Source organism: Oryzias latipes, chromosome 7 (genome assembly GCF_053564925.1).
Source record: "Oryzias latipes strain Hd-rR chromosome 7, Olatipes_Hd-rR_3.1".
Classification (NCBI taxonomy): Eukaryota; Metazoa; Chordata; class Actinopteri; order Beloniformes; family Adrianichthyidae; genus Oryzias; species Oryzias latipes.
Window position 1 is genome coordinate 28,750,661 of NC_136243.1, and position 11,274 is coordinate 28,761,934.

General features: G+C 38.2%; 1 protein-coding gene across 1 annotated transcript; it reads right to left on the bottom strand.

Moving 5' to 3' along the window:
- Positions 1-3,653: 3,653 nt before the first annotated feature.
- Positions 3,654-11,226, bottom strand: actr5 (actin related protein 5). The gene is made up of 9 exons (XM_011476863.4): positions 10,758-11,226; positions 8,582-8,820; positions 8,259-8,428; positions 7,850-8,067; positions 7,456-7,620; positions 6,873-6,974; positions 6,549-6,688; positions 4,874-5,006; positions 3,654-4,519 (listed from the first exon to the last, which is right to left on the bottom strand). Exons 1-9 carry the CDS (start codon positions 11,139-11,141, stop codon positions 4,196-4,198), a joined length of 1,875 nt encoding a protein of 624 aa, XP_011475165.1. The 5' UTR covers positions 11,142-11,226; the 3' UTR covers positions 3,654-4,195.
- Between the last annotated feature and the right edge of the window lie 48 nt (positions 11,227-11,274).

Consider the following 11,274-nt stretch of genomic DNA (forward strand, 5'->3'; position numbering starts at 1 on the left):
GATGTAAGCTAGTGATGTCGCCACAGCTACCCCGGGGCAGACTGACAGGGGCGTAGCTTGCACCTTTGACCATCACAGGGACATTCATACGCATACACACACCAGTGGAGCCACCCTGGAGGCAGGGAGGGCGAGGTTGACTGGGAGTTGACAGTTGACAGTTGACTGGGAGGAGCAGGGATTGAACTGCCAACCCTTCGATCATTGGACGAACTGCTCAACTGCATGACCCACTGCCGCCCAATTTCTTCCATTCATTAAGACCCAATGCTCATTTTTGTCCCTTGATTGTGTGTTTCAGTGGAGAACAGCCAACATTATCAGACCAGGACTCTTCCACCACCATAACCTCAAACTCTTTGGTGCTTCTGTTGTTATATAAGGTCGTGTGCCTGTTAAAACTGCACCACTAAAGAGACTGGAATATCTTTTCATGGGTCGGTAATCCTAAAATGTATCTAGAAGAAAATTTCTCAAAATATACGAAAACAAAATCAAATCCACAATTTCAACTTTCCTTCTGAAATCGCCTCAACAAGAACTCTATAAAGTGCTAGTCTTTATATGAGCAAACGTATGTAAATAACTGCTTATGCATATTAAAATAACATATTGCACTGTTTGAAAACACTAATAGCTTAAAAATGTGCAAAAACATGACTACATGCACGTTGTTATGGAAGCGATTATGTAGCATAAATAAAAAGCAAAGTCAAAACCAGAAATGCTTTTTCATTTTCAAAATGAAAAAGCATTTTTTGACTCAAAAATATAATGAAAAAGCAATCCACCAAAATGCTTTTTCATTTCCTTCCTCAACACAGCTTATTCTGTCACTTAATTAAAATGATAAATAAAATGGTATTTGACATTTCATTTTCAAAAAGGTCCATGGTAAATGTGTAGCATAATTCATTTAGAAATGTCCAATTTGACAATTAAAAAGGATTAACAGAAATGCTTTTTAATTTTCAAAATGTAGCTGCATTTTTTGACTCAAAATTAAAAAGAAAAAGCAATTAAGCATTACACAAAAAGCAATACACATTTATTTGCAGCTTTGCGCTGAATTTGCTGTTTGATTTATTAAGATCCAGGAATCCAGGTTTGAGCAGACCAGGTCCAGCGGTTTTTGAACAGGACCCGGTTTTACGTAATCTTAATGTGAAAAATGCAGCAGAATGTTCCTTTAGTGCCCTCGCGAATCAGAAGCTGTGAATCGTAAGCCAACTTTAGCGTCGTCTGACCGCACGGATTTAAAAACATATGATCGAGCAGAGCAGGCCGTAAAATATTAGCACAACTGTAATAAAAGCACATTATGAAGATAGTCTCCTGCAGCTTCGCGCTGAGTGAGTGTTTTGGTCCAACCAGCAACGTTTAGCATGGAGAAATCTGCTGTCTATTGATGGAGCTCCAGGTGTCATCAAACAGTAAATTCACCGCAAAGCTGCAGATAAATTTGTAAATATGTGGGAATCAGTCTTTATTTTGTTCTGGACACCACTGGAAACACAAATTCATATGATGGTTTCTCAGATCGCAGCAGCATTTCCGCCTTCAGCGATCGTCGGGAGCTTCGCGCTCCGCTGTGCGAAGGCAGCTGGCGGTCCGCAGAAAAAAGCTTGTCCGCGGTGCGTCAGGAGGAGGACCGCAGAAGGCGGACATGCAGCTACTTAGTCCTGAGAAGCCGTGGAAACTCATCAGAAGTTCACAACCATCACAAAACCCTCGTCTCTGCCGCTAACACAGTCTGCTCCTGGTGCGTGTGTGTGTGTCAGTCAGCAGCCGGACACACAGAGAAAGCAGTGACGTCATCGCCCCGCCTCCCCTCTGCTAATGCTTTTTCGATATGAATATTGTGACAAGGTGCGCGGGGTGGATGTTAAAATGCAAATGCAATCCCCTCTTTGCATTTTCGTTTTAATTATGACACAGAATAAGCGGTTTTAGGTATAAAATGAAAAAGCATTTTGAAATATTGCTTTTTCTTTTTAATTTTGAGTCAAAAAATGCAGTTACATTTTGAAAATTAAAAAGCATTTCTGTTAATCCATTTTAATTGTCAAATTAGACATTTCTAAATGAATTATGCTACACATTTACAAGGGACCTTTTTGAAAATGAAATGTCAAATACTATTTTATTTATCATTTTAATTAAGTGACAGAAAAAGCTGTGTTGAAGTATAAAATGATAAAGCATTTTGAAGTATTGCTTTTTCTTTTTAATTTTGAGTCAAAAAATGCAGCTTCATTTTGAAAATTAAAAAGCATTTCAATTAATCTATTTTGAATGTCAAATTAGACATTTCTAAATGAATTATGCTACACATTTACCAGAGAACGTCTTGAAAATGAAATGTCAAGTACCATTTTCATTTTAATTTTAATTAAGTGACAGAATAAGCTGTGTTGAGGAAGGAAATGAAAAAGCATTTTGGTGGTTTGCTTTTTCATTATATTTTTGAGTCAAAAAATGCTTTTTCATTTTGAAAATGAAAAAGCATTTCTGGTTTTGACTTTGCTTTTTATTTATGCTACATAATCGCTGCCATACGTTGTTACCAACATTTGACAATTGTCAACAGGTCTTACTTCAGTCACTTAATTTGTGTTGTTCCTATATTTTAAACACTCACAGCAGTGTTGGTCAAAAGTTCCCTGTTTAACACACATTCTCGTAATTTCAGTTTTGCTGTGGACTTCTGGTTCTCCGCTGCATTATTCTGATTTGACTGAGTTCACTTCATGTTTTTGATGTTATAGGATGTAGGGTACAGGTGAGGAGCCTCATTATTTCAGAGACGGCATGTTTTTTCATTACTCACCTGTGTTTGACAAAGGCTCCTGCTTGGAGGTCATTTTATCCTCTTTGATTTTACAAACTCTGATAAGACAATGAAAGAATGTACTATCTCCATCCTCAATTGTCAATTTTGTTTTCTGTTGCGCCATCTTGTGGTTCCCATGCATAATGCAACTCTCCACACCGTGATTTGCTGTCATTACCCTTGTGCTATCCTATGACCCCACCCTTACATTGACGTGTCATCCCTACCATGACCAAAGTGGACAGAGGTGAAGAGGATTTCATGTGATCCATGGACAAGTGAAGATCACAAATCATTGACGAAAAAGGTTCAGCGCACTGTCTAGTGGGTCTAGATGACCCAACTCCCAATGTTAAAGTGCCTAGGATAGCACAAGGGTTAAACATCTTTAACTGTCTGTTAATGGATGAAATCTTTGTGTAGGCCTCCTCCTGGTTATTTGTTTGGATTACCTAATTATACATAAGGTGAGCTGATTTTTGTTTGACTTGACTGTTCCATAACTATACTAAAAACAAAAAATTTTAATACCCTTTTTAAAGTGCACAGAGCATGTAAGTGGACCAGTCGGAAATATTCTAAAAACCACATTTTTATATTCTCTCTTAGAAAATAAGAGTATTAAAACCATGACTTGGACGCATAAGCATAAAGATCAAAGTTTGTTTCATAAGTCAAGGATATACTGCTGTATTAACATTGAAGTAATGTGGTTAATGCTTTCCTTTAGTTCAGTAAATTTGGGAACTCGTAGTTGCAAATCGATTTTTAGCATGCATGAAGGGGGATATGAGTAGCTGTATTCCATCAAAAATAACAATTTTATTCATTTAAAGATTTAATTTATTTCCACAATAGATGGAAGTAACATTTAAAACAAAATAAAAAAGGACCTAAAACAACTAAAAGAAATGAGTAAATCTGAACTCCCATACAGACTAATGTTTTTCTTTAAGGATTATTCAGTCAAAGTAGAACTGAGATCATATTTACATAAAATGAAACTGAAGGTAAAGAAAGTCAACATGAAAATCCTGGTCTAGTTTTCTAAGCAATAATAAAAATATAACATACAAGTTTATTCATTTAAAAATTTTTTCATGAAAAAAATAATTTTGCTGAAATCCTCGAGTCTGTGACACACAAAATAACAAAGATGAGGAAGTCTTCAGAAAAAAATACTTACATAAACCAATACATTCTAACCAATACATTGTCTTTATTTATGTTTAAATTTGAACCAGTGCAGAAAACAAACAAAAAATCTCAGTATATTAACATTATTTCTGAATGAATGGGAGCATAAGAGTAAACAGTAAACTATAGTTTCAAGAACTGAATGAACAGCAGGACACTGTTTTTCTAGGAGGTAACCATGGTAACATCAGCAGAAAGACTGGCGGAGGAAGGATCCAGTGAGGATGTGACTGTTGTGATGGCAGCTGAGGCTCCTGTAGATGTCTGAGCAGTGACAGAGGGCTCAGCAGAGCGAGCAGGAACTGGTTTGGCAATTTTCATGGGAATAAATATGTTGGAGGCACAATGCTCGCTCAGATACTCTCCGCCTTTCTCTTCGTAGTCCTGTCTGCTGATCCAACCTTCTAATGCCTCTCCAGGTGGATGCTCCAATGCCCAATCCCGTGCTCCGTACCACGCGTCCAGAGCTGGCCGAGATGCCATAGTTACCTATAAATGAAAATTTAAAGTGGTGAAGAAAGTTAAACTAGTTTCATTTGTCTGAGTATTTACTATTTCTATGATTATTTTCATAAACAACTTTACTCTGCAAATCTCCATCCTTGTTCTAAATACATCATAATTATATATATATATATATATATATATATATATATATATATATATATATATATATATATATATATATATATATATATATATATATATATATATATATATATATATATATATATATATATATATATATTCCAATCAAATCCATTTCCCAAAAATGCATTTTTCCTTTTGCAGTTGTGATCTGAAAATTAAACGTCACATTTTTACTGTTGGAAAACTCTGTACCTTGAAGTGAGACTGGAAAGGCCTCATTGCCAGAAGCTCTCTCTCGATTCTCTCCTTCATGCCGGGGTATTGGATGTTCCCTCCTGTCAGAAACACGTTGCTCACCAGTGCTTCCTGCTGCTCAGGTGTGTACCTGGATGTGATGGACAGGTGACCGTTTCCATCATCAAGAAGAAGATGTAACATGCAGAAAAAATTATGTTCTGTAGCATGAAAAAATAATGTTAGAGTTGTGTCAAATCCTCAGAATTGTTGTTTGTAAGCACAGAATGTAATCAACTAACTTATGCTGAGAACTGATGTTTCAACTAAAAATGAATGTCTGTCAATCATCTGATGCTCAAAACAACAAATCTTCAAGTGGAAAGCTGCTTGCATCTTTTTCTTTATCACATCACTAATATTGCAGGTGGTATGCTGATCAGGAAAGTAGCTAAAACAGGAATAGGAAACTCCGGGCTTCAGGGGCAGGTGTGTCTGCATGATTTCCAGATATCATTGTCCTACTCATGCCCCATTACCAGGATCAGGTGTGTCCAGCCAATTAGGACGGCAGAGTAGGGTATGTTGGAAAACAGGCAGTAATGTGGCTAAAATCTGTTTCTTTTCTTGCCAAGTAAAGCAACTTTTTGAAAGTTTTTTTTAGGGATTTTCAAAATAACAATTATGTGCAATAAAGGTCATAGTGTCTGTAGTTGTAAACAGACTTCTTGGTTCTTTTATTATCAAACACAGGTTATGTTTGACACATACTTGACACAGACAGTTATATGTCAAACATAACCTGTGTCTGATAACAAAAGTACCAAGAAGTCAGTTAACAGTTACATTTGCTGTTGTCAGCTTTGTGTTTTTTTGTAGAGACACAGTCATGACTTTTTTATTCCAAACAGACTTTTAGAAGTTCTGGGTTAAATAATTTAACAGAACAGCAATCAGAGGGGTGAAAAATTACTGCAAGCATGACACCAAGAACTGTTGGCAGGTAAAAAAAAAAAAATAGTACTTTGCTTTGTGGTTAGAGAATGGCGTCATCAGCACAGAAGTGGAAATTTTATAACTTGCCCTAACCCTACCCAAAAGTGTTCAGAAATGTAAAGAAATATAGTTTAATTAAACCTTAAAATGGGAAAAAACGTAACTGTTTGGGTCACCAGTAAAAATAATAGGTTTTCGAGAAATAAGGACATCCGGTTCTGGGCATTGATGCCTGCAGCCAGGTCCTTTTGTTTCTACCTATCAAGGTGGTACACAAATGTTCTATAAAATAACAGAATTTTGTACTAATTCAATTGAATTCAATTCAATTTTATTTGTATAGACTAAAATCACAACAACAGTTGTCTCAATGGGCTTTGTACCGGTAATGGTAAAATAAACATAAAATCAAAAGGATCATGAATACACAGAATTCAATAGGAAAATTCTAACTGAAATAACTAAACAGGCTAAACTAAACTGGGCATCCCTGCCCTTAGACCTCCTTCGCGGTAAGGAAAAACGTTGATGCCTGATGCCTTTTTAACATGGAATGGAGCAGTGGAATAAATAAATAAAAACAGTTGAAGAGACGGTGTAGTGCGAAGGCTGCATCAGACTGGTGCTACAAAGCGTCTTTTCAGACATGAATAACACCAGACTTAAATGTTTTCGGAGCTTTTCGGTTTGTCATTACCTGGCCAATACATATTGTAGTGTTTCCATCAGCCCCATCTGCTCCTCTCCGATCAGCGAAGGCTGAAACAGTATCTCTGGGCAGCGCAAACGCTCCGTTCCCACAAAAAGCTGGTGGTACTCTGCCATGTTGAATGAAGGCTGGAGAAAGGTTACAAGTTCATTATTAAAAGCAAATCCAATGGATCTTCATCAAACTTGTCAAATTGGACTGCATGTTTTCTAAGTCAGACTTGGTCAAACTCCTCCGTGTATTATCCTGCACACAGCAAACAAGGCCTATGCATTTTTGCAGGGAAATTTTTCAGTTTTACTATTCTACTACCTGAGCCATATTAGATTTTTGTGGCAGCATGTCTTCAAAGAAGTCAGAATCCATCAGTGCCACTCCGTCTCCTTCATCCATCGGCTGCTCGAACTCCAAACCCTGACAGAGAAACAAAGCATTTCAATGGTTTCTATGATCTGCTACTAATCCGCTAACAAGTACTTCTATCTGCAGCTACCAGAGAAACTTTAGTATCAATGTGTACACCAAATATATTTATTAGGTCACTTGACTTTGACTACAATTTAGATATTGAGCCCAAATTGTTTACTTTTCTAAAGAAAAGTTCACTATTATTAATAATATCAGTGGTAAAAATTAAACACAGCAAGTGAAGTTAGTTCATTTTTGTTATGATTTCTGCATTTCTTCTCTACAATAGTTATTAGATTTTTCAAAATCTGAATGCAACTCAGAATGTGAGTCTTTAAAAGACGATTTGTTTATCAAAACAGTACATTTCTTAGAATTCTGTTTTCAAGAAGAACAGCCTCTTGTTATCAAAGGCATATTTTCAAACAAAACATCTAAGAGATCAGGATTATCTTCTTAATCCTGATTTTTTATTTTTTTTATTTACCTCTGTCTTTCCTTCTACCCCATCGCTGTGCAGCAGTTTCTGCCTTCCCTGCTCAACAGCAAGCTGCAACTTCTTGATATATGACTGCAGCTCCTCAGCTGAGTCCATGTTGAGTTCCACAAGACTCCTGTGAAACTGATCCAACAGGCCATCCTCCCACAGCTCCTACACAAACATAAAAAACAAGACGTCCTTCTTTGGGTCAAACAAGTATTTATTAGAGGTGAAACAAAGATTTTTGACTTTTTTTAAATTAAAGCATGAATTGAAACAAAGATTTGACAACATTAAAATAGTATTATGGTATCTTTTTTAGGAAGTTTAATGTAAGGCAGCTCTGAAATAAATGTGTAGTACATGAAACAAAAATTTCAAATGACAATCCATTTCCTACTTGAACTGCTAGAAGCCTGTCTAGTCTCTCTTGGTCCTGCTGTAGCCTCTCCTCTCGGCGGCGGGCATTGATCTCCTGAAGTCGTCGAAGCTGCTGTGCTCGCCTTTCCTGCCGCTCCTCTGCCGTCACACAGCCGCTTGGCAGCTTCCCTGAAAAAGATAGCTGCATGCGATGAACTTCCCGCTCGTAAAACTCGGGGCTGCGCCACTTCTCCATCTCTGCACAAACAAAGCAGGAAACAAACGCAAAGAACAAAAAGATTATGAATCTTCAAACCTTTTTTTACCTGCTGCAAAGCATGAAGATACATTTATTAGTACATTTCTTTGTAAAGCACTGCTACAAAGAAAACATTTTTTGACTCTTGAAAACCTACAGCATGAATCTACTCTAAAATAATGTGGGGCACCTTCATGATAGTCCACTGCGGTGTAACTATGTTCGTGCAGCAGTTCCTCCATACGGCTCAGTGTGATGGAAGACAGATGACCAGGGTATTTCAGCTGCAGGAGGCGCTGCAGGTACGACGACGCCTGACTTCCAGCCACATTCACACGTTTGCAGTTTACAGCATCCAGCCTGAAATTAAAATCACACAAAACCTATCAGCAACCGAGCTTCTTGAGTGGAAACTGATGTGCATTTGGATACTTAAAACATTTGAGATGACATGATTTGAGGACACATGATTGGAAGTCACACAGGAGGAGCTGATCGTTTGTTGCAACTTGCCTGCTATTGATAACTGGCAGGATGTGTGAGCAGTGGTATCCAGAAGACAGAATGATGCCAGTATGCGGAGGCTGCTGTTTTCTCAGAGCGTTATTGTGGTAAAAACTGTACAACCCGTCCACCCCATAAGAAACATATGGGACGCTGTAACACTCAAACAGCAGCTCCGACATCATCTGGCGACAGTGCAGCGGGTTGCAGGGCGCCTCCGTCAGCACGATGGGATGTTTAACACTGCCCTAAAGAGTATAGAAAAAGACATTCAAGCAATAGGAAAGTATAATAACATTTCATTTGATTTATTACATATTGTAATTGAAAATGTGTTTATATTTATTTGAAACATGTACAGTCAGGACCATAAATATTTGTACAGACATTTCTTTCTCATTTTGTTTCTGTACATTACCACAGTGAATTTTAAATAAAACAACTCAGATGCCATTGAAGTACAGACTTCCAGCTTTAATTCCATGGGTTGAACAAAAAGACTGCATAAAAATGTGAAAAACTAAAGCATTTTTTTAAACACAATCCCTTCATTTCATAGGCTCGTAAGTAATTGGACAAATGAAATAACTGAAAACAAAATGGTCATTACTAATATTTGGTTGAAAACCCTTTGTTGGCAATGACAGCCTGAAGTCTTGAACTCATGGACATCACCAGATGCTGGGTTTTCTCCTTCTGAATGCTCTGCCAGGCCTTTACTGCAGCAGCTTTCAGTTGCTGTTTGTTTGTGGGCCTGTCTGTCTGAAGTTTAGTCTTCAACAAGTGAAATGCTGCTCAATTGGGTTAAGATCAGGTGACTGACTTGGCCATTCAAGAATATTCCACTTATTTGCTTTACTAAACTCCTGAGTTGTTTTGGCTGTATGTTTTGGGTCGTTGTCCATCTGTATTATGAAACGCCGCCCAATCAGTTTGGCTGCATTCACCTGGATCTGCGCAGACAGTCTGTCTCTGAACACCTCAGAATTCATTGGGCTGCTTCTGTCCTGTGTCACGTCATCAATAAACACTAGTGCTCAAGTGCCACTACCAGCCCATCACACTGCATCCACAGTGTTTTACTGATGATGTAGTGTGCTTTGGATCATGAGCTTCTCCACGCCTTTTCCATACTTTTCTCTTGCCATCATTCTGGTAGAGGTTGATTTGGTTTCATCTGTCCAAAGAATGTTTTTCCAGAACTGTTCTGGCTTTTTTAGATGCTTTTTAGCAAAGTCCAATCCAGCCTTCCTATTCATGAGGCTCATGAGTGGCTTGCATCTTGCAGTGTACCTTCTGTTTCTACTTTCATGCAGTCTTCTTTTTATGGTAGACTTGGATATTGATACGTCTACCTCCTGGAGAGTGTTGTTCACTTAGTTGGCTGTTGTGAACGGGTTCCTCTTCACCATGGAAATGATTCTGCCCTCATCCACCACTGTTGTCTTCCATGGACGTCCAGGTCTTTTGTGTTGCTGAGTTCACCAGTGCTTTCTTTCTTTCTCAGGATGTACCACACTGTTGATTTTGCCACTCCTAATATTGTAGAAATAACTCGCATGTTTTTTTTTTTACTGTTTTCTCAGCTTAATGATGGCTCCTTTCACCTGCATGGAGAGCTCCTTTAACCGCATGTTGTCTGTTCACAGCAAAATCTTCCAAACGCAAGCACGAGTCCTCTAATCAACTCCAGGCTTTTTATCTGCTTCACTCATAATGACGTAACAAGGGAATTGTTGAATTGCCCACACCTGCCCATTCAATAGCATGGAAGTCAATTGTCCAATTACTTACAAGCCCATGAAATGAAGGGATTGTGTTTAAAAAATGCTTTAGTTTTTCACATTTATATGCAATCTTTTTGTTCGACCCATGGAATAAAAGCTGAAAGTCTGCGCTTCAATGGCATCTGAGCTGTTTTATTTAAAATTCACTGTGGTAATGTACAGAAACAAAATTAGAAAGATTAAGAATGTGTCTCTGTCCAAATATTTATGGTCCTGACTGTATATAACAGACTGCATAGTTAACCAATTTTTTGGAAAATATAGACAATAAATAATCCATACAAACTACAAACAAAAATATTTTAAAAGTTCCAAATGCATGCATCTTAAACTTAAAGCTAATAACAGTCATCTTCATCATCGCTGCCACAAACGGTGTTACCTGGATGCACACTAACCTCCGAATTGATTCCGAGGTGTGTAAAGATATAATCAAAGATGAGTTCCTGGATTTCGAAGTTTACTACCACGTTCCGATCAAACTGACTCTTCAGAAGCCACCGCAGCGGCTCCAGGTTCGGTATATCGTTACCGATCTGGGTTTCGCTGCGGGCTGCTCCTCTGCTGCGCGCTGCCACCGACCTGAACTGCAGCAGGAGAGAGCTCAACTCGGCGGCTGAAGCGGCCCAACCGGCCCGGGTCTGGAAGGAACCATTGTCTATCACTATCGGAGCCGGTGTTGGGTTCAAGCATTGTGGGGAAAGTTCAAAAAACGGGTCTGGAGACGTTTTACTGTCATGAAACGAAATAATTTGACAAACCGGCGCGTCTTGAGCGGCCATTTTTAATTGGTGTCACTACAAAATAAGTCCGACTATACACTTGGTGCCATCGATTTATGATTCCACACTGTTGGACTGTGAGATGGGAAGTAAATTAATAAAGATAAATATTAAGAACTAATTGTGCAATCAA